Consider the following 24,985-nt stretch of genomic DNA (forward strand, 5'->3'; position numbering starts at 1 on the left):
TTTGTACAGAACCGACAATCCTAACCAGAGGGCAGTAAAACAATACTTTAGACAGGTCCCAATGCTGATAATGGCAGCCTCAGATAGGGAGCGCATGGAAGAGGAAATTACGGGGGAAGAAGTGGAAGCGGTAATTAAGGGTCTGCCGCAAAACAAACCTCCTGGACCAGATGAATATCCGGCTCGTCTCTTCAACTTGTTTGGCCAGAGAGAATCTGTGACCCCTTCTATGGCGGAGGCAAAGGTAGTGGTGCTTAGCAAACCCAATAAAGATCCGACGATGTGTGGATCCTATCGGCCCATTGCATTATTAAATTTGGATGCCAAGATTTATACGAGGGTTCCGGCGGCTAGACTATCACCTCTCCTGCCTGATTTGGTTGGCACTGATCAATCTGGGTTTATAAGGGGACAGCATACGTGGGATAATACAAGGAAGGTGTCACATCGAATAGAGAAGGTGGAGCATTGTCGGGTTTCGGCGGTATTGATATCGCTTGATGCCGAAAAAAGGCTTTCGACCGCGTCGAATGGTCCTTTCTATTCGAGGCAATGGAAAGTATGGGGATGGGCCCCAGATTTGTAAGAATGGTTAAGGCTAACTATAGTATTCCCACAATAAGGCTTTCTACTAACGCACGCCTGTCAGAAAAGGTGCAAATCTCACAAGGGACAATACAGGTGTGTCCTTTGTCCCCCACTCCTCTATGCGGTGTACTTAGAACCGCTTCTAATATCCATCAGGCAAAATCTAGATATACAGGGGATAAGGGTTGGGGAAGAGGAACAAAAAATAGCAGCCTTCACTGATGATATGTTGATGACCCTGACACAACTGGAAACCTCAATATCGGCACTGCTAATAGAACTCGCCAAGATAGATAAAGTAGCAGGGCAAAAGGTCAATATGACTAAATCTGAATTTCTAAGTTTGGGGCTTACTAAAAATAAGGTGATGCATCTGCCAAAGGTACCCCGTTTAGAATGGCTAAAAAACGATGGCCTACCTAGGGGTAAACTTAACAAATTCTATCTGAAGCCTGTATGAGGCAAATTATCCGGGGCTGCTCTCCAAAATAAAGGCAGATTTAAATAGCTGGCCTCCTATGCGTATATCTTGGTTGCGGAGGATAGCTACAATAAAAATGACTATCCTTCCTAGACTACATTACCGTTTCCAGGTGCTCCCAGTTAAAGTTCCACAATCGTACTTTAAGGTAATCAACAAATTAGTATCACAATTTATATGGCAGAACAAGCACCCTAGAAAAGCTTTGGAGACTTTGATGGCTCCTAGATTGAAGGGGGGTTAGATCTTCCGAACTTTGCTAAATATTATGGATCTGCCCAACTGTGGAGTTTAGGAGAATGGCTCTCCAACGATATGTCTAAGCCATGGGCTAGGATGGTCCGGGCGGTAGCAGGGACTCCTTTGGAGGGGCTACTCTGGTTACATAGGCAAGATACGCCCTGGAATGTAGGCTTCAGTCAGATATTATTGGTAGTCTGCAATGCATAGGATCGCTTCCTTAGACAGGGACACTTGTCCACACATCCATCTCGGTCTACCTCGTTGTTTGGGAATCAGCAATATTCTCCTGGAATGTGTCAGGGCTCCTTTGCAAGATGGCAGTTAGTGGGGTGCAAAAAGGTGGGAGATATGATGGAGGCGGGAGAGGTCAGGTCCTTTGAGGATTGTAAGCAACAGTTGGGACTGATAGAAATAGATAAGCAGGAATATTATCAGTTGAGACACTGGTTGAAACACCCTGATTTGCAACAGGCAGGGCGAAGAGATCTGATTGCAAAGTTTATTATAACCCTGCTGATCTGTTCTGCCTCAGCATCGTGCAACTGCTCACCCTCTGACTTTCGGGCCTAGGTACCTGCTCACCCTGTCACTCACCCGCATTGCCTCCTGCCAATCCCTTGCACTGGGGTCTGTATCTGTAACCGACAGTACCCCCCCTTTTTTCTTCATGCACTTAACAGACACACCCTGTCTGCTGCCTTAAACCTAGCACTTGTCACCTGCTGGCTGCACTACCACTGTTTGTCGTTTTTATAATTTATTTACTTATTTATTATCTATTTTTATGTTGATTTATTTGTATTCCTTTGATCAGCACCTTCCACTTATCCCCCCCTCCCATGCACTTTACCCTTTTTTCCCTCTCCCATGCACTTGCACGCTCTAAATGTCACTGGGCCTAGTAAGATCGCTGTTTTTATTTCTCCGTGTCCCCTCCCTTGCCTCGTCGCGCTCTGAAACACATGTGTACAAGCGCAATACAAATAAAATATCAATATCACACGCAGGGGACAAACAGTTGGTGTCAAAGCTATATGTGATCCTATAGGGGGAGGGACCGGACCATACATGGAGATACATGTTGCAATGGCAGAAGACACTGGGGGAAGAAATACCTATAAAGCATTGGGAAACACTTTGGGATCAAATACCGCAATTGACTAGATCCATCCAAACCAGAGAAACATAGTACAAGATAATGGGACAGTGGCACTATACTCCAGAAAGATTGTATTTGATGTATCCAGGGGTAACGCAAGAATGCTGGAGGGGATACTCAGACAGGGGCGATTGGGGACGTATGGTGGGACTGCCCGATACTTAACATTTTTTAGGGAGACATTAGTGGTCAGATATTGAAGATGGTGTGTGGGCCCCGAGGGAATGGATGTGTGGTCTTTTTGACCCCGAGTTTCAAATCACAACTAAACCTCAGCGCAAAGCGTTTATGCCACTATTAATAGCGGCATGGTTGGTTTTGACAAGGAAATGGAAACAAAAAGTGCCTCCCATTGGCTTCATAAGGTGTTGGTCCTGGTGGCCATGGAAAGGATTACATATGGGATATAGGGTGACGGAGACAAATTGCGTAAAGACTGGGGAATGATATTGGACTACCAGATGGGAGTCTACATGCTACAATGGTGCCCCCAAAACCTGAGAATATTAGATATAATGTAGACACTGGACCTCACTTGGAAGTGACAACTTGTGTACCATTAACTGATGAGAACGTCGGGCATGGGGAAGGGGGTCGATGGAAAGTGGGACAAGGGGTTGTGTTGGTTTTGTATATGTGAAAATACTAATGAAAAAATAAATAATGTGCATATAATTTCAGTATACCAGTATGTTGTTTTCTTTTGTGGTGTCTGCTGGGATTTATTGTACCTCCTGCCAAGCTTTCTACCTCTGAGGTTGCGCCCGACTGCTGTGCTACAGCTTCCATAGAAGAGTCTCTTTTGGGAGACATGCTGTTCCGCCATCAGGGTTTGTTTTTTTCGTTTTCGGAGACACGCTGTTCCACCATAGGTTAGATGGTTACACAGCTCTCACCAGAGGGTTGTGCAAAAATCTCTCCAGCAGGTATACAATCGATTTCATAAATGTTTCACCCCAAAACATGGAACAAAACGTTGAGGATCAATGTATTCAAAATATGTCAAATTAATAATGGCGTTTTCAGTAAACCTGCTTATAACAATGATATATTTAAAATGACCAATAAAGGAAAACAGGGTTGCGGCAGGAGAAAACCCTACAAGTGTCATTAGCATCATATACATTCTGAAACTAGATGGAACATTTGCAATCCTTTTAGCTAAAATGAACTGCTTCAATGTGCAGACCTCCATCCGTTTCTGTCTCTGGAAAGTGACCAGCATGACTGTAGGTGCATCACCACAAAGGAAAAGAGTGCAGAATCCCTGGCAAACCTGCCCGCAAAAGCCTGTACCCTTCAGTGAGTTACATGCCACATCTATACCAATTTCTTTCTACTGATTTCTAGTTTAAGCATTGAGGGAGACTTGGTAACATCACTATATTGCGCCATCTGTCTGGATAGTGACCTACATTCACTGAACATTAAGAAACAATTTATACTGATATTGATAGTTTATTTGTATAGCGCCTATACACGTGTTTCAAAGCGCTTGAGATAATTTGAGGGTTGGAGCTGGGTAAGGAACTGTTGCTCGAAAGCTTGCTTGAAAACCAAAAAGCTATCCCGAAACACAAGTATTAAGCAAATGTAGCATAATGTCCTACACAGAATGTATTGACCCTCTCCCCCACAAAAACTCCATACAAAATATGCGTGCAAGCCAGATGGCAGTCCCAGGTCATCACTCCTTGCATATGGTAGAGTCAACACCCAAAATAGAAACAAATTGGGGACTGGTAGTTCAGGAACTAAAGAGGGTGATTGCTAGATGTGACCTGCAGATTTGTTTGCTAGGCATTATCCCGGAGCCACAAAAACAAGACGAAGTTAAAAAAAAAAAAAAAAATGTATTTATAGACTTTTAGTTTTGTAAAAGAAAACAAACTTTTTGTCATCCACATTCCCGATCCCCAACCCACGTCATTGCATTTTTGCATTTTGCTTCTTTACTTTTGGATTATGCAAACGTGGGCTAGTCGATCCATCTATGGTAGTGTTCTTTGGGTGAAGGACCAATGTTTACAATGATTGTGTTATTAACATATCCATGAAATTAATCACATTGCAAGTTAACTGCACATTTCTTCCCGTGATCAGATAAGACCACCACTCCACCATGTTGCCATTTTTGGGGGCGTAGTGTTCAAGGTGCAGGGAGCGCTGGTCATTGATCTGTGAACATTCAATTATTAGATGTTTAATGGATTCGGGTTCTTGGTTACAAAAGCAGCAATTTTCGTCTATAGTCATGGAGTCTTTTTATCTCCTCATACGCAACTTAGTATTGTGCAAGTTGAGGCGTAGCCGCAAGAATTGATTTCGATGGTAATTAGATGGAAATTTAGCCAGATATTTCGGTAGAGTGCCCCTTTTTTGTTCGCAAAGGCCCAGGTCTATACCTGAGGATAATGCGACTCGTCTTTCCGCATTTTTGATCCACTTCCATTGCATAAATTGAATTTTTGCCAATTGCGGTGTCTGTAGAAACAGGGGCATTTTTATATTTGCTTCTTCCAGTATGCCTAATAGGTTCTCTTCCCAGCTGTTTAGCAAGGAGGCAGATGTATCATTGTTCTTATTGGCCAAGATTGAATAAGTCTTTATTGCTGGACGTAGTCTCATTTTCCTTAGCAGTAGTATTGATTTCCACAATACTATTGAATGCAGGGAGTCGAGGCCCAATTCATGTCTCAAGGCCACCATTGAGACACATTGTGGCAGCTAGAGGACTTTGCGCCAAAAGCAGCCCTCTAGTTGAGCCCAGAGGCATGCACTGATGTTCCACCCTGTTTCACTGCCGAAACTTATTGCTGGTGTCACTTTTTGTAGGTAGAAAGTCGTCACCGGTTGAAGTGAGATTTTCCCATAATTTATGTGCAGTTTGCGCCCTTGTAGGGCAAACATTCGCATACGCGAGATGATTTCGTTTGTCCAACTCCATTCTCTGATCGATATATTAAATGAGACGCCCAGATATCGAATGGCATCTGTTCTTAGTAATATCTCTTTATCAATTTTCCAGTTGAACTTCGCTTTTCTTGATTTAGTATTGGGTCCAAAAACCATCACCTGAGATTTGTTCACGTTTATCATTAAGTGATTTGCCATTAGGTAGGACTGTAATGCTACCAGTGATCTTTGTAGGCCTATTTCAGTGCTATCGAGCAACACTATATCATCCGCATAAATTATATGCGTTACGTGAGTTCCGTTGATTTTCGGGGGAAAACACCTTGTTAATGAAAAGGCTTCAGACAAGTCCGAAATGAAGCGTTTGAACAGCAAAGCTGCAAGCGGGCAACCTTGTTTTACACCCTTTGTAGTCGTTATTTCATCGGATAAGTAACCTTCTGCATTTAGGCGCACACGAATGCTGGTTTTGGCATGAAGTGCCATCAGTGGGGCTAATAGATCATTAGGACATCCCCACGTCTTTAATTTTTGCCACAGAAGATTGCGGTTTTTGCAATCAAAAGCTTGCTTTAGGTCAATAAACGCTAAAAACAACCTTTTTTTATGTTTTAAAGTGTGTAATTTGGCCAAGTTTAGCAATAGCAGGTTAAGTTCCACGCCAACCCCTTTGGTGAACCCAGTTTGTCTCACGTCATTGATCTTATTCATTTCAGCCCATTTAGCAATTTTCATTTGGAGGAATGTAGCAAAGATCTTCCCCATAGTGTCTAGCAACGCTATGGGCCGATAATTTGCTGGATCTTATTTATTTCCTCTTTTGAACACTGGGACAATGATTGCTTTTGTCCAGGAATTGGGAATTTTTGATGTTTGGGCGATTTGATCGAATAGGACCTTGATGAAATTTGCCCAGTTTTCTTTGTTCGTTTTCAGCATGATACACCATCGGGGCCGGCGGCACGTGATGACTTTAACTTTTGAATTGCTTGTGTGATATCTTCAAGTGATTCTTTGACATCCCATTTACACTCATCTATTTTTAACTTTGGAGTGTTATCACCACACTTACGGTTGAAAACCGCGCCGTAATGTTGTACCCAAGTGGCTGCATTCACACCATTAGCTAGGTAGTTGTGTTGTATCAAGTGGCCACTGTTTATTATCTTACATATATTAGAACTGTCTTTTTGGATTAAGAGGTGCAGCATTAGTTCCGCTTGTTCCTGGTTTCGTATGATTTTAAAGGACTTCAACCAGTTCCGATAGCGTTGGCACCTGGTGGCTAATTGCTGTAGTAGGTTAATGCCACCAATAGACTTTAATTTTTTCAGGTCACTTACAAGTAATTTCTTTGCTTCACTTAGTTCAGGACTAAAAGGGTGGATATAGTCTCTAATCGTCCTCTTGTTTGTATTTGTATACTGTTTCAGGAGGGATGCATATTCTGCGTATAAAATTGTGGAGCAAGCCTGAATGAAGACCTATGTCATAGTGTCAATCTGCTTGCTATTTATTCGTAGGCGGTTTTGGGAGTTGTTAATATCCAATTGTGCAGTGTAGCTTTGCTGCGTGGATGTATTGCTCATATACCAAGATAAAATGAGTGGATTATGATCACTATTGGACGATTTTCTTACTTGGAGGTCTGAGATTAAAGCATGCAGATTCTCGGATACCCAGATATAATCTAGGGTTTTGTTTGAATCAGCCCGATGCCACGTTGCAGCAGCTGGAATATCTCCTCTGGTACAGCCATTCAGTAATACACAATTACGCGTTGATAGTTCATATGCCCATTTCGTGCCGGGTTAGAGCCTTCAGTTGGAATCTCTTGCATATCGTTCAGGTTACGTTCGTTTGTTTTGTCGAACCAAGAATAGTTTAAATCACCACAAATGAATATGAGTGGCGTGGCAAATGATGCATAACAACTGTCTATTTGTGTGGTTACTGACATCAGGTAGTCCTCATCAGAGATCATTACAGGATTCCAATAGGTGTTTACCAACAGCAGGTGTTGTTTTTGTTTATTTCCTTGCAGAGGGTGAGTGGACGATTCAAGGGTGATTGCTTGAACAAATAGGTTCGGATTTTGAATACCGATGACTTCCCATCCTGACGAGTTTTTTATCATGGCAAGTAGGCCGGAAAAAGGATGCCCCAGTTAGTTTTTACCAGCCTCATTTAGAAATATTGTGTATCCATCACAAGAAGGCGTCTTTCTAAGCCATGTTTCTTGTAGACAAATAAACAGGCTTTTGATGTCATGGGCTCTTCCTTCTTGGAATAGGTGGGCGAAACCTCTGGTGTTCCATGGCGTTAACAATTGTGTCCTATGCCTAGACCCTGCGTCATCCTATACGTTGATTCTTTGTCTACTTGCTTCAGTATCGTATAGCAATTGATGTTTGAGTTGGTTCCTCAGATCTTCCCTTTTTGTACTATTCAACCTTTGGCATTGGACATTTCCATGTTTCGAATTAGTAGAGGATTGAGGATCTATCGCAGTGGTTAAGTTGAAACCATAGAACAATAAATCATCTTTTGCATCCAGAGTTGGTCTCGCTACTGTTTTGGACCGCATGTGCAGAATTACCCAGTCTGATCTTGACTCGTTGTTGTATTCGACGATTCCGATATCATCGGATTGAATATTCCTCAGGGCCGGTATATTGTGCAGCAATCTCATCACATTTGCTCTGTTTAGATTTATTTTGTTTATATCTTCTAAGATGTTTTCGAGTTCCAGTTTGTACAGGCTTCTCTTGGATGGTATCTGTTGTTCAACGCTGCTTTGAGTATCGTGTTGATTCAGGTTTTTCGTTTGCGCCTTTGTATATTTAGGGTTGAGTTTCAATATCGGTTTTTCAGGCGCTCTCTGAGGTTTGCTTTTTGTGTCTGACTTATCAATGCAAAACGTAGCTCGCCCTTTCCATAACCTAGCAGGGCCTAGTGGGTAACGTTCCAGTTGGACAAATCTTTCATCTGTGATTGGTGGTTTAGGCCTGACACTTTCTCTTTCCAGCTCCTCTCTCACGTGTAAGGCGCCCTCTGTTGCACGCTCATCTTCCACTGAGTAAGTCGATAAATCACAGAGATCTATAGACTCTACCGTGGATTGATCAACGGATGGGCTAATATCGTCTCTTCTACGTTTTGTAGATATAACAGAATTGCCTACATTGTGAACTACTTGCGTCTTGGCAGCAGATTGAGCATCACATTTTTTTGGCACTGCTATGGTTTTTGGTGCCACAGGACGTGGAGGCGTGGTCAGATTTCTTATGAATTTTTTTGCCTCATTTGTATGTGGACGTTTTGATGCCGGAACTTTCCTTGCTTTTTTAAAGGCATTGGGTTGTTTTGCCTTCAATATGGCCGGAGTTTTGATTGATTGTATTGTTTTCGCTGTTCCTGAAAATATATCAAAGGAGATTTTTTTCTCTATTAATACTGCATGATTCGATATTGCGCTCTGGGGAGGAGGGTGCGCTTCAGTCATCACTGCTCCACATATTGCAGCTGGTACCTCAATATTTGTGGTAGGAATTCTGTGGTCATCAGTCGAGGTAGAGGAGCCCACTGTGGTTCTTACTTCGATGGTAGATTCAACGACAGGAGGCGAGACAATTTTGGGTGTCGTGGTTACTCATATTATTGGTTTTTGCACTGCTAGTCTCATTTTCGATGGAGTTTTTCTCAAATTCATTTGATAGCAGCGGAGGATGGTCACAACATCCTTGAGGCATCAAACCCTGATCAGGATGGCGCTCACTACCAATACGAGGCTCTCTCATTAAGTTTCTGAGTGGTTGAACAGCAACATTATGCCTGATCCACTTAGTACATTCTACTAGGGCTTCAGCAAGGTCTACTTTTTCATGCGACTCCCTTCGTGTTATTTCATTTATGCGAGAGTGCCATTGATGAGTTGATGCAGCTTCTAGGTCCAAACGATTGCTTAAATGTTCATTGCCTTTTTCCAATGCCGACAGTTTATTGTTTAGCAGTACCAGGATAGAGTTTTGGTCGCGTACAGTTTCATTTAGTGTCTCGTATAGTTTCATAAATGGCATTAAGGCGATTGTGGTTGCCGCCAAGACATTATTATGAATCTGAATTCCTGCCGCGATAGAGATGTTTCCTTTTGAATTCGTGGAATTTTCGGCTACTAGGCTTTCGTTTGTTTCAAACGGTCTGTTTCCAGGAGGATTTGTTTCAGTTTGACCGACTTCGAAGTCGTCAGAGTTTTCTTTGTCCGTTTTTCGTTTCGATCGGTTTTTTTGCTGGGAGTCATCCGACACATCCAGATTTAGAGGACCCACTGTGGGGCCAGGATTTGATGGATTTACCACTTTGTGAAGTGGGTGGTTTGCTTCTTTGCGGTGAGTGCTTACCTTGCAGACAGGAGTACGCACATTCCCATGATTAATTAAGAAGCTTTCATTTAGACGTTCGCGCATTAAGTTGAAGTCTGACTTTAGTCGGGCAGTTAGTCGTACTTCACGAGCGGCAACGTCAAAAGGTATTGATGTACTCGTATTGAGTAACGCCTGAGATATCGACAGGGGTACTTCATTCTCAGACGTTACCAATGCATTTGACGCTGCACGATTTTTGACATCATTTGATACGTTTCCAGCAACCTTGTTTTCGGTGTGTAATGATTTTGATGTAACTGAATACAATTTCGCCGCTTTGTAGGCAGATGCTGGGGGAATGTCGACGGCTCCAACTACATCAGCCGCCTCAGCCAACTCAGCCTCAGCCTCGGACTCAGCTAACCCGGGCTGCTCGGCTGACGGTGTCTGTTTATCAGGCGTTACAGTTTGTGCCGAACAGAGCCTCTCATCAGATCCTTTTGAAGTCGAGGACATGTTTTCCACAGATATGCAGCCAGATGCACGCGCATCAACTTTCCGCAGCAGCACATTGTTAATAAGGCATTGCTCACTTGGCTTACCTCTCTCCGTTTTCGAATGCTGCCTCCGCATGCGATTTCGCGTGTGTGCCCCTACTCCCAGTGGTGAAGTCTCCGCGCTGCCTGGAGACATTTCCATCGGCCCAGACACCAGTCGCCCGAGAACGCTCTGAGGGCAGTCTGAGGCGGACTGGGCAGACTGGACTCACTGCCGGACTCCGCGCGGTGAGGCAGTATATATAGTAATCACAAAAAGAGGACTGGATACACTGGATACACAGTCGCTGCAGCTCCTCAACAAAAGTTAAAATTGGCAATTGGCAGACTGGACTAACGAAATGAACTGCTGAGCAACAATAGAGCAGTACACCTTATGTCTGGCCATGACCGGTAATTGAGTGAGTTCAGTGGAATGAGGCTTTCTTTTAAAGACCCGTCTCTTTCCGCAAGAAACAGTTCACCCACTGAACTTCCTTGGCGCATCTTGGCCTGAAACGGTGCAGGCCAACTTTTCTTCGGAATTGTTGTTAGGTGCAAGATGACCTAAGATGTGGATGACCATCTCACATTGGAAGCAATGGGAAGTCGCCCTGCGGTCATACGGTAGGGCATTGGTATTTCTCACCTAAATCAACTCACAGTAATTGATTTTGATATGTTGAACTCAAAGTTTGACCGCACTTTATTTTATTTGATTTTACTTTTCAAAGATGCATGCATGCATACATTAGTGTTTTTATTAAAGTGCAAAATGTAAACCATTAAAAATATGAATGAATCTAGATTTGGCAGAAACCTGAAGCCAAACTGTTGGAAGGAGATAAACTATAAGGGGGATGTCATTTGAAAACGTGGCATTAAAGAGTGTGGCAGTAACCCTGCCGTTGCTGCCGGCGGGTTGCCGCCGGACTTGCAATAGTTACCGGCGCCTGGCTTGCCAGAATCACAGGGGGATTACGACCCCGGAAGTCAGGCGCCGGTAAATTGTTAATCCCCATTCCCATTGAGTCCCATAGGAAACAATAGGAATGGGGATGCCGGTGCTTCCATAAGAAAGTCTAGTGGCGGGCGGGACGGCACTCGCCCAAAGACTCCTAGTGTGCTGGTCCGGTAACAACTGTGCCGGTAGGCTTACCAGCACCGTTGCTACCGGACCGGCACACTTGTAATGAGACCCATAGTGTCTAGACAAATACACACCTTCGACAAACAATTGAGAAACATAAAATGATTATCCAAAAATACTAAGATTGATCAAATCCACACACTCTGATTTATTTCACAAATACTAATGAGGATGTGTGTGAAAATGCAAACAAATATAATTATTATTGTCTGAGGTGACTGTAAATTCACACAATCTGCACTACATGCAGACGCACAGCTACTGGCTGAAGAATAAGTCAGGGATCAACTCACCATTTTAGATTTTAATGTGCCATGCAACATTTCGCGACAAAATCTTATAGAAGTTAAAAGCAGAACTGCTTACAAAATATAGTAAAAAGATATAATACAAATCAAACAAAACTAAAAGACCATAATATCTCCCGGTGTGCCAAAATGCTGTATACATTATATTATCATATCTGGCCTTATGGTCCTCATACTGCAATAGGTACAAGTAAGGGAGGACTCGTACCCGTTTCAGAGCCAGGGCAGCAGCAAAGCAGAATGCTTGCCTTGGAATATATTCTCCTTTCACGTCGATTTCATCCAATAACGTGCCACAGATGGAGCGAGAATCTGATCTATTCTGCAAATGTAGCGAGATAAAAGTTTCAAAACATGATTAACATTTGTCTAATTAAAAGACATTAGCACCCATAGCCGCTACTTGCGACACACTGGTTTAATAAGCATAACCGCAACATATGGAATAAGCAATAAAAGGTTTGGTATCTAAATATATATATCATTTCAACATACTATGTTACATAATGTTCTTTAGCTTTCTGCGAAGCAGGTGAGTGTTCCCAATTCATGACTCTCCTGGGACTTGCTTACTACAGCATCTGAGTAATTATTGAGCCCCCGTTGTGCCCCCGCGAGCCTTCCCCATCCCACGCCGCTTTTACTTCCTAGATCTCCCTCCTCCCGCCTCCCATCCCACCCACCAGCCCCGATTGGCCCACAAGACCCAGTGTTTCTGGTCTACTGTACGGCTCGGGCCCCTGCTCGCTTCTATAGCTTTTTGCAAAGCAGGTGAGTGTTCCCAATTCAAGACCCTCCTGGGCCTTGTTTACTACAGCATCCAAGTAATTTTTGAGCCCCCATCCCCGCTGTGCCCCCGTGAGCCTTCCCGATCCCATCCGCTTCTACTTCCTAGTTCCCTTCCTCCCATCCCGCCCCCAGCCCCGATTGGCCTATTTGATGGTCATAACTGACCTTCCCAGGGCAGCCCTTGCGGCTAAGGGCCCCAAGGCAAAGGGCGGCTCCTACAAAAGCGGCTCCAGTTTGTGTCTGCAGGCAAAGGGTGGCTCCTACAAAGGCGGCTCCAGTTTTTGTCTGTAGGTGTCAGCAGGGGAAGCCAGTGGCCAGCCATCCATCAGCAATAACTACCAAGGTAGGTGTGGCATAGGTGTGGAGTAGAGCAATCACTGTACTCTGGAAGCCCAGTCACTCTACCTACACTCTGAACATTGCAGGCCAGGCTACTAATACTAGTTGGCCTCAAAACTGGTGAGATCTACCACTATTGCCGAGATGCTTTAAAACAGTTTTGCGAGTGCTGGCCTGCATTGCACCCTTGAGAATTGAGCATTGCATCGACTCGCACCTAGACAGTGCCCCACTGTAATAGTACTGTGAATTATTAGCTTGCATCACACACCAGGAAATTGTTAGCATTGCATTTACTCGCACTTAGAAATAAAGTGCCCCACTGTGATAGTACTCTGAATTATTAGCTTGCGTCACATACTTGGAAATTGTTAGCATTGCATTGACTCACACCTAGAAAGTGGCCACTGTGATAGTACTGTGAATTATTAGCTTACGTCACACACTTGGAAACCGTTAGCATTGCATTGACTTGCACTGAGAAAGTGTGCACTGTGATAGTACTGTGAATTATTAGCTTGCGTCACAGACTCAGAAATTGTTAGCATTGCATTGACTCGCACCTAGAAAGTGCACACTGAGATAGTACTGTGAATTATTAGCCTGCGTCACACACTTAGAAATTGTTAGTATTGCACTGACCCACACCTAGAAAGTTCAACACTGTGGCAGTGCCGTGAATTATTAGCTTGCGTCACACACCTTGAAATTGTTAGCATTGCATTGACTCGCACCTAGAAAGTGCCCACCTATGATAGTACTGGGAAACCATTAGCCTGCGTCACACAATTACAAATTGTCAATATTACATTCATCCACACCTAGAATGTGCCCACTGAGATAGTACTCTGTATTATAAGCCTGTGCCACACACTTAGAAATTGTTAGCATTGCACTGACTCGCCACTAGAAAGTGCCCCACTGTGATATTACTGTGAATTATTAGTTTGCGTCACACACTTAGAAATAGTTAATGTTACACTGATTGACAACCAGAAAATGCCACCTTGAGATAGTGCTACAAATACTAGCCTGCATCGCCCTCTCAGTGATCTTTGAATATTGACCGATGTCGCATGCCTCGAAAATGTGTTAATACTGTATTGTGTCACATCTATAGAATGCCACTATAGAGTTGCCCTCTGTGTTAGGCCTTTTTCTCACTCTGTCCAGGGGCCTCAAATCTAGACGCGCCTACTCAGCCACGGTTTTGCATCTACTGTTATTTTTACTGCTGCCCCTGTGTTAAGACTCTCTCCTTCTATCCAGGTGTACCGAGTTTAGGCGCTGCTGTTACAGCTAGGGTTATTGCATCCTCTGTTACTGAATTTAGTTGTGTTCCTGTGTTAGGTCTTTTCTAGACACTATTACAGCTACGGCTTTGCATCTACTATCACCCTTACTGCTGCCCCTGCGTTAGGCCACTCCCCCTCTATCCAGAGGTCCAGAGTTTAGGCGCTACTGTTCCATATATGGTTATTGCATCCTCTGTTATTGAATTTAGTTGCGCCCCCGTGTTAGGCCTTTTTCTACACGCTATTACAGCTACGGTTTTGCAACTACTGAAACTTTCACTACTGCCCCCTGTGGTAGGGCTCTCTCCATCTATCCAGGTGTCGCAAGTCTAGGCGCAGTTGTTGTACCTCGGGTGATTGTATATTATTTGCTACTGCACTTCCTGTTGTAGTCGTGTTTGCCTTCTCCCTCTAGCCAGGTATTGCGAGCTTAGGCTCTGATGTCATATCTAGGGTCATTGCGTTCTCTGTTACTACATTTAGTAGCGTCCGCGTATTAGTCCTTTCTTTCCCTCCATCCAGGTACCTCGAGTTTAGGAGCTACTGTTGCATCTAGGGTATTTGTATATTTTGCTGTTTGCTGACATTTGCTGTTGTCGCGGTGTTGGCCCCTTCTCCATCTATTCGGGTGCCCCAGGTCTAGGCGCTGCTCTTACACATCTAGTGTCATTGTGTTTTCTACTACTGCATTTAGTGGTGTCCCCATGTTAGGCCTCTCTCCCTTGGTCTAGGTGTCCCAGATCTAGGCGCTGCTATTTCATCAAGAGGTGCCGCATTCCCTGTTATCCCCTGTCTGACCCTCTCCCATTGTCCCGCTGTCCAGAATCTAGATGCGGGTATTACATCTTGGGTCACTGCATCTACTCTTACAAGTACTTCAATCTCTTGGTGCTGCCCTTAACCTCCCCCCGGGATGGAGACCCCACATCACCAAAGAGCAACTCTCGGACCCCTCCTCAATCCCGGCCTCCCTGCACCACACCCCTCTCCCATAACTCACCCCTCCCGGCGCATAACATGCACCCTAGCACCCAACTTCCTGAACCGACTCGCTTATCCCGCATCTGGTCGCAACCCACGACCTCTGCCTCGAATAACAATTCGCCCGGAATCTGCCTGCACCACAGCCCTACCATCATTCCACCTCCAATCCAAAAGGCAGTGGAGCACCCTGACGAGCCAAACTCCAGTATCCGCAAACACTCATCCCCATCTCCTCCACCCACCCGAACACATCAACATCCACCTTCCCTCAAGCATCTAATGAGAACCACCCCAGACTCCCCGTCCATACACCACGCGCAATATCAAACTCACAAGCCAGAGGAGCTCTTTGGCGCTCAAAACATCTCGAGTCGCCCACAACCCGCCCAAACACACCACCACCCAGCTTCCCGCTAGCATCTAGGGAGAACAATCCCTCACTTCCAGTCCATACACCATGTCCAATATCAAACTCACAAGCCAGGGGAACTGTTTGGCGCTCCAAACATCTTTAGCCCCCCTTAACCCACCCAAACACACCACCACCCATCTTCCCTCTAGCAGCTATTGAGAACAATCCCTCACTCCCCATCCATACACCCCATGCAATATCAAACTCACAAGCCAGAGGAGCTCTCTGGTGCTCCAAACATCACGAGCACCCCTCCACTAACACGCAATCCTCGAGCCCTCTGAGGAACTTGCCACCCTCTCAACCTACCTCCCATGCTGCCCTCTCCCTCCCCCTAGGCCCCATCTTGACGCCCGCCCACAGACCTTCCCCTTCATAATCCTTCCCTTCTCTGAAAGTAGCTCGTCTAGCCTTCTATAGAACAGTAGCCTCATCCTTTTCCACCTCTGACCCGCCTACCCTCTCTCACACTCCCATGGCACCAAAACCCACGAAACGCTGACAGAGAGACTGGTCCTCTCCCCCGACCCTCCATTCCTCACCACTTCTTCATCGATCCAACCTCCCATCCTTTCCCACCCCTACTTCCAGACCCTCCACTCCCCCCTCTCCCAGCCTCCACCCTGGCTGTAGTCTTGACTTCTCACCCAGTACACCTAAACCCCCTGTGCACTCCAGATTCGAACCCGAAACAACCCCCCTGAACCTCAAACCCCCAGTGCTCCTCCCAACACCTTCCCAATCCCCCCCTGATCCTCCACCTCATCTCTCACATACCTACCACCGCCCGCCTACTCTTTCCATACCCCATCGAAATAACCCCCTCACCCGACACTCAAAATGCACAGGCAGCCATTCCACCATCCCCTTAACCAGTCTCAACCACCCAGAATGATCCTACCACATCCCCGCCCCCCTCATCGGGTACCCATGTCCGGCAAACCTGCGATGAGCGTCACAAAAACCACCTCACCTCAGAAAGTCACATGCATCCTTTTTAACGCCTGCTCCGTAGCAAGAAACAGACACCGCATATTCGATCTCCTATCCTCGGAGAATCCCAACCTCACTTTCATCACCGAAACCTGGTTCTCCAACGATTTTGCGCCAGTCGTGCAAAAGGCCTTCCCCGCTGGTTACTCGCTTATTGCCCACAATAGATCCTCAAGAGATGGCGGAGTCGCAAACCTCTACAAACCATGTTTCTCCGTCTACTTCATCGGATCCCAGACATGTAACGCTTCCTGCGAATTCCTTCTTGTAAAACTCTTCCTATCATCCACTCATCTACAGACCTCAGGATACGACAGACATTTCGCCAACAACCTCTGTGACTCAATAGCTACCATTCAGGTAAATCGCCCATCGCTTACTCTCCTGGGAGATTTCAATATCAACATCTGGTTTGATATCCCCATCAACTCCATGATCCCAGCCCCTGGTTGACAGTCAATCTGGTTTGATATCCCCATCAACTCCATGACCCCAGCCCCTGGTTGACAGTCAATCTGGTTTGATATCCCCATCAACCCCATGACCCCAGCCCCTGGTTGACAGTTTTGATGGACCACATAACCCTGGTCCAACTCACTCGGGTGTGCACACCATTGATGCGATTTTCAGCTCCGACGATCAGGTCTATATATCCAGTCCCAAACCCCTTATCTGGAGAGACCACTTTGCCATCCCTTTCTCTACCCACACACCAACCCCTTCTCCTACAGCTCCCCGTGCCCCACCTTTGATCTCAAATGCTGGAACAAAGTCAAGATGCTTCCCGACCTAGCTGAAGCCCTGCTACTTCGTCCCTCTTCAACACTGTCCTGTGGCAGACCCTAAACCATAGAATCATTCAACTCTTGGCTTATAGAATCACTAATTCCTCTCACGCCCTCGTGCCCTGCAACCTCACGCAAAGGACCGTGCCCAAATGGTTCATGCATCACCTGAGGACTTTCAAAAAACAAAATAACTTGCTTGAACGCACATGGCGAGCATCTAAAACCGATCTCATCAGATTCATGTTCGACCTCCACCACCGTAATTACAAATCAGAGATCCGAAAGGCCAAAAAAGCCTATTACAATAAATTAATTCTGAACTGTGGCACAGCAGCAGCAAAGAACTCAACAAAATCATCTCTGAATTCGTGAAACCTTATGCACCGCTGCCCAATCTACTCCCACACAACCACTCTGCGGTGCCCTCTGACTACATTTCCGCAACACCACTCTCGACAGGATGGCATCCCTTAACACCAAACTGTCCTCGCTCACCCCATCCCTACACTGACCCCTCCTGATCCCATTGCCCTGACGACCACTTTACCGACCTTCGACTCTTTCAAACCCATTTCCAGAGACAAGTTCCTTGACCTACTATCAGCAAGCAGACCCTCCAGGTCACCCCTCCTCGACCCCTGCCCGGCTCGGTTTTGAAAGAAATATTCTCCTCTACCTGAGCAGGTGAACATGCAAGAACCATACTAAATGACTCCCTCACCTCTGGCATCTTCCCCGATGCCTTTAAAATAGCGCATGTCAAACGGCTCCTAAAAAAGGCATCCCTCGACCCCAAGCATTACAGGCCAATTGCCAACACCAGATTTCTTGCAAAACTAATGGACCCGACTGCATAGTCTGAGCTCAACTGCTTCGTAGAATCCAACAAACTCCTCGGCTCCGCTCAATCAGGCTTCAGACCTTGACATGGAACTGAAACCACTCTGATCTCGATCTGGGATGATCTCAAGGTCACGGCAGCTTCTGAGGGTTGCGCAGCGCTGATTCTCCTCGATCTCTCTGCAGCCTTTGACACCGTTAACCATTCAATCTGCCTTGACCGCCTCCATTCCCTAGGAAGCCGTGGCTCGGCACACAAATTGATTGCCTCTTTCCTCAGCAACAGGGGCCAAATCGCCTTCCTCTCCAATTTCGTCTCAACTGCATGCCCTGTGAACACTGGAGTACCCCAAGGTGCATGCCTCTCTGCTCTCCTTTTCAACCTCTATATCACTAATCTACCAGGAAACATCCGTGCGTACAACCTCTCCTGCTACAACTAGGCCGATGATACCCAAATTATCCTAAGGATCCCCAAGACAAGGATCGACCCACGTCCCGACCTTGAAGCTCATCTCTGTGATATTGACCGATGGATGACAAGTAACCACCTCCTTATGAACCCTGAGAAAACTGAAATCCTGCTGTGCAGCAATACTATCCTTCTGCCACCACTGCTCACATGGCCCCCTTCCCTCGGAACACCTCCCCATCCCTCCAACTTAGTCTAAAACCTAGGCTGCACTATGGACTCAGCCCTAACCCTCTCCCACCAGATCAATAATGTTTCAAAATGCTGTCACTACCACCTCAAACTTCTTAGATGCATTTTTTCCTACCTATCCTACCCCAACAGGCTCGCCGCTGTTATTTCTATTGTTATGTTGAGACTGGACTACGCCAACTCCTTATACCTGGGAGCACCGGCATACCAACTCAACAAACTCCAAAGAGCCCAAAAACGTGGCTGCCAATCTCCTCCTCGCCCTGGGACACAGAGACGACATCTTGCTCACTGTCAGAACCCTCCAATGGCTTCCAGTCAGACGAAAAGCCACCTTCAAGACCTTATGCATTACTCACTGAGAAATGCACAAGACTGGCCGAAGGGGCCTACAAGAGAAGATAATACCCCACCGCCCATCTCGCACCTAAGATCAAACTATGCCCTCTTTCTAGTGATTCCAAACTCTAACTCTATCAGGATCGGAGGATCCGCCTTCTCAGCCTTGGCACCAACTCTGTTGAACTCACTCCCCCCATATATTCGACACACCCATGACTACATGGCCTTCCACAAGGCTCTAAAAACCTGGCTCTTTCCCTAACACCGACTAAGACCATCTAAGGCTGCTGAGACCCTGCAACCAAATGACAAATGCTCAAAGAGATCCGGAGCAATGACGACAGTGAAAGCGCCCATTTAGTCACGAATAAGCCTACTCTGAACGCAGCCCTCGCAAACGCCCACTTGGAATCCGGAAAAGAGAGCGTGTTCAATCAACACCTCCACTCAGACACTGACCTCTCCTAACACTATATGCTCACTCTCTACTCTACACCAACACGCAATTAGAGCACAGCTACACCCCTATATCAATTCGGCCTAGCTGCTCACATATGAACAATACTTCATGAACACCCAACATTCTGATAAAACGCAGCTATACCCCACGAACATCGGCTTAGCTGCACACATACGCGTACTACACAGATGCTAGGATTCAGCTACCATCAAGCTATTGCATCAGCTGCGCATATAATCGGTACACATATGCACCCTATGACACCTTACTGTCTGGACTGCGGTCCCTGAGGGCGTTCAACCTACCAGCGATTTGAAGTCATACCAATGATATATAGAGCGCTATATAAATGCCAAATAACATAACATAATATGTAAATATGATTAACCAAGATCTGGTCAGAGTTGCCTTGCTTCTCCCCCAGGTTATGTTATCTTGCATTTGTATATCGCCTCCTGCCATAGTTTATGGTGTCAAAGCCCTTTTGGCTCTGAGAGAGGCAAAGGAATTGTTACTGAAAAGAAACCAGGCACAGGAGACCATTTTCTCCAACAAGTCTTGTTTTAAAACCATAAAGCAGAATCTTGAAAGATCTAGGACGTATTTTGTACAGGTCAAGCTTAAAACTTATTAATATCAGTCGTAATTTTGTATAGTGGCCAGATACTAAGCCAATCAAGCTAAGAATGCAAGACTTTGTAAAACTATATATTTGTATATCTCAATTTTATCTTTTGTATCAAATCAATTTTCAATCAAGCCAAGAATGTAACACTTTGTAAAACTATATATTTATATGTCTCAATTTTATCTTTTTGTATCAAATCAATTTTATTCAGATTTACATTGTATGAAACTATTGTTGATGTAAACTTCTCTGTTTGAAAGGTTGAATTATTCAGCCAAATCAATAAAAAAAAAAAAATAAAACTAAGCCAGTGTTATTGCCTTAGGTTTACAATGTGTAACAAGGAGAACAGGTTATGGGACTACTCTCACATTCCATTTTTCACCACAAGCTAAGCTTGGGACAGATTTGGAACATTTTAAAATGGACATTATCATTTTTTAAATGAGAAGAAAAAATCATGAAGTTTTTTTTTTTAAACAAAAAAAAGGGCAGGCCACAAACATTATCCATCTGTTTAAAAATCATCCTCCAGTGTCAACTGAGTTTCAGAAATCGGATCCTATGGATGCTAGAATAGGATCTAATATTGATTCTGACTTTTAGAGAAGACTTCAATTGAGATCTGAACAGAATGTCATAGTGGACAAGCTTTTCCCACATTTTATTATTCAGATCTTAAAAGATTTCTGAATAGGACAGGTTATTACAGTTGAGCCGTATGCAAAAGCCATCATCAGAAGATTTTTCCAACTCTGCATGCTACAACACAGATCTCATTATGAGGTTGGAGGTAGCCATGCCGGTTATACCGGCGTGGCTCCCCCCAAACTCCGGTCCGGCTCTGGGTCCTGTGAAAGGGGAATTACCGGGCCATTGCGACCTCGGCAGGCCCGGTAATTCCTCTTGCGCGAGACCCGGAGCTGGTACGTCCCCAAGGGCTCAATGGGAATGGGGAGGATGGTAGCAGCGGTACCGTTGCTACCATCCAGTTCTGCTTGCGGGTGCTGCTCTGCACGCCTGGTTTGACCAGGCGTGCAGAGCAGCACCCGTGTGCAGAACTCGTAATGTGGCGGCATGGCAACAATGGCGCCGGTTGCACTACCGGCGCCGTTGTTGCCTTACCGCCACAATCGTAATGAGGTGCCATATCTGTCCCTTTACCCACAGGACTATGGCCTTGCAATCACTAGTTCTAACAAGATTTGGCTACGCAAACACACTCTAGAGTGTGCAAAAGGCAGCGGCCAGACTACTCTTCATGGTAAAAACGGCACAACACATCATCAAAGTGCCACAACCCCTTCACTGGCTCCCTCTCAAGGACGAAACACATTAAAAAAAAACTCTGCATCTCCCTTAACATTGAAAAGGGCCCAATTTCCTTGACCAGGAATTTCTAGCACTGCCCAGCGTACAGGACCCTAAGCTCCAGCAACACTACCTTAGTACGGGTTCCTAGCTTCAGCAGGAAAACCATGGGAGTATCCCCATTCTCATTATTGGCTACCACACTATGAGATTCCCAACCAAAGGAACTGTGCATTCCACAGACCCACCAGACATTCAGGAAACCGCTCAAGATATGGGTCTTTCACTAGCTTCATTGGTTAAACAGCGATGGGCCGAGGTTAACCCAAATAAAAGTTACCGGATCCTTGTAAAAAGCATTACAACTGCCAAATCAAAGACATTTAACAAGGGAGAATGATTTGCCACACTTCCTGCTTGGAAAACCAAAATCTGATGTACCTGTTCGACTGGCACTTCACCACCATGCCCTCCTAACCCCCTCCCACCACCCACTCCCACCACCGAGGTGAATAGGCGCGACAACCGCCAAATCAAATCGTTAACATGTAAATTGGTCTGCAATTCATCCTGCTTAGAAACCAAGACCTCCGTACCTTTTTTGTGAAGCTCATCTCCTTTCGTAAAACACTGCAAACCAGAAGACAATCAATGCAGGACTCTACCCCTATGTACGAGGACGTTTCTGGGACAAGACTCTCATTTCTCCTTCCCTTATTAATACGTCACTGCTAATATGTTCAACATTACGCCACATACATTCCCTAGACGGCCCACAAGGTCTACCATACTAAACACAGATTCCAATCCTTTCCAGATATCGACACACTCAACACACCCATTACTGGTTCATCAACCTTGATCCCTTCCGTACTGATAACCAGCCACACTGCATCTTCCACCTACCACCACTCGAACACAGAGAATCCATACTGCCACACAGGTAATGGGTGCTTCCGACCTGCACCCGTCAACATCAGAGGTTTTTCCCCTATAGCCCACTAACAGCCCCTGCCTGCTGATTCTATTTTTTTGCAGCCAGGCCCACCATACTGGCACAGGGGCACTCTACAGACCATTAGGTTGAATGGTGGACTTTGAAAGTGGTTTATTCACATCACTGTGTAAAGCAATAGAGCAATGCTATATAATTTCTTTTTTGAACCACAACATGTTTGGAATTGCCATACTGTTTGTGACTTGACATGAGTTTATGGATTAGTTAGCAAGTCGAATTGACCTGTTAGAAAGTAAAAAATACATTATATTCAATCTCTTATGCCATGAACAGAGTAGTCCATCTTTTGATTGCACACATCTGGAGTGTGTGCAGGAGGGAGACCACTGACTTTAGTCAATGGCATTTGTATTTTTGATTGGGCCCCTGTCCAACCCACTTATGAAATGACCTTGACCTGCAGGGATCCTGGTAAAATAAAGACCATCATTAGACAGCATCGTTGTGCATCAAGGAACTCCCTCTTATCAATTCATGCACCTAGAGCCAACTGACTTTCCCCCGTTCCGCCAGTCCCTATGGGGACATTGACCTGCAAGGACCTTTTCTAGAAACGTAGACTCAACACCTTTTTGTTTTATTTAAGATATTTTGGCATTTTCAAACCAAACCTTACTTATTACATTAATGTTAACATGCAAGCAAGCTCGCTCACCTTTTGTTGTTCGTTGTCTGCTCCAATTATCAGTCCCCCAAGCCCAGTCAAGTCCCACAGGTTGACCTCGTGAACCCCCTATGAATCTTTGATGCATCAATATCTCAGACGGCCCGAGCAGGCAAAATTCATTGGCCCATCACCATATCATTTTATTAGGAAGCAGGGCTCCTGGTCAAGACCATGTTCTGCCCAGGTTGGCTAAATTCTCAGACACAATTGAAAGGGTTGGGAAAAGAAATTCATGCAGGCCCTCACAGACCTAGGTTCATGGGAACAGTACTTTTTCATCAAATACAACACAAACCTCTTTTGTTCCTTCAGAGATTTTCATTATGATTTAGAACAATTCTTATGGACAAGTGTCGATGCAGAGACGCAACACAGAACAACTAGATATATAGATCAAGTCAACAATACAGTACATCAAATATCAACCCAAGATGCATGGTCTGGGTTACAGTACAAACATTGTAACAAATACATTTCCTACTGTCAATATATGCAGATAAATCTACAGATAGGACACTGTTGGTTTATTTTTTTTAAGATTTGTTAAGAAGTGATTACACTATTTCAACAAAACGAAGTCCATCAATACATGGTAGCAAGGCACACAGTGAGTATTGTACAACACTGGGACTCGAAAAGTCTACACCAAGGTGTTTCGGCCCTTGTGGGATTCAGATGTGAGCCTTTCTTATGGGGCCTTCATCAGGACTGGACGACTGGGGTGTCGGGAAGTTCTGCATGTGCTGCCAAAAAGAAATGAGGCAAAATGAGGGGATTCCAGAGAGAGTGAGGGTGCATGAAAAAGTTGCTAATTCAAGGAACAATCAATGTGAAGGTGCTCATAAATGGGCAGAGCTTACCGTGTCTGTAGAGGACTGGTACACAGGAAAAGGGAGACACCCACGATCAGTGGTGTGGCGTACGGGTCACTGGACCGAGGACAGAATTAATCTGTAAGGGACATCTCTGTGTTAATGTATCAGATAAGGATAATGCCAATTTACTGCATGGTTGGTGTGCGAGATTAGGACAGCTGTTTACCTGTCGAGTTGTAGCCAAATCTGAATCTGGGATCCTGCGTTAATGCAGATTCATGACCTGTAAGGAGAGTATGGGTCAAGAGGGGCATTTCTAAATGTTGCCATTAAACATTATTGCATGATGTACATCTAACAACCGGTCTCTTTGTGTGGTTTTGAGTCTCATTACCTGAATGCTGATGGATGCGGGAAAGTAGGTAATGGCTCTGCAGATGGCTGAAGAATTCCGGCTGCTGGACACCCAATGTACCACTCAATATGTATATGGATCAAAGTCTGAGGACGATCCTGTATGTGGAAACGGAAAAAGGGGCCCAGTTAGTTACTAGCCCTCGGGGACGTGATCACAATGATCATTGTGCCGCAAGGGCGGCCCGTGTGAATGAGGCTTACCTGCCGCGGGCAGCGTGGAGTGCTGTGTCCCTGGTTAGCGGCTTGCAACAACGCAAACTGTTGCCATGGGCACCGTTCCTAATATAGCCGCGGCCATTTTGGAAAAGATTGCCTACGTGGCCTGTAGCTGAGATATGAACTCGAGAGCAAGCAGTGGGCCCAATCACTTATTCTAATAATTTCAAGGGTTCCCTGCTGTCCCAGCGGAATAGTGGTAAAATTAAAGCTAATGTTGTTACAGTTGCCATGGTAACGCAGTACTTGACACGGCCTCATT

At 45.2% G+C, this 24,985-nt stretch overlaps 1 protein-coding gene across 4 annotated transcripts in view; it reads right to left on the reverse strand.

Moving 5' to 3' along the window:
* PTCD2 (pentatricopeptide repeat domain 2) overlaps positions 1-24,985 on the reverse strand; it is a 298,424-nt gene that overhangs the window by 93,387 nt on the left and 180,052 nt on the right. For 3 of the 4 annotated variants that reach the window (XM_069627512.1, XM_069627515.1, XM_069627513.1), the window contains one exon: positions 11,954-12,067. The exons of the other annotated variant lie outside the window; for it this stretch is intronic. In XM_069627512.1, coding sequence (XP_069483613.1) covers positions 11,954-12,067 — 114 coding nt within the window. The remainder of the gene's footprint in view (positions 1-11,953; positions 12,068-24,985) is intronic. 4 annotated transcript variants of the gene reach the window in all.

This window comes from Ambystoma mexicanum, chromosome 6p (genome assembly GCF_040938575.1).
Source record: "Ambystoma mexicanum isolate Mex_15411 chromosome 6p, UKY_AmexF1_1, whole genome shotgun sequence".
In the NCBI taxonomy this organism is placed as follows: domain Eukaryota; kingdom Metazoa; phylum Chordata; class Amphibia; order Caudata; family Ambystomatidae; genus Ambystoma; species Ambystoma mexicanum.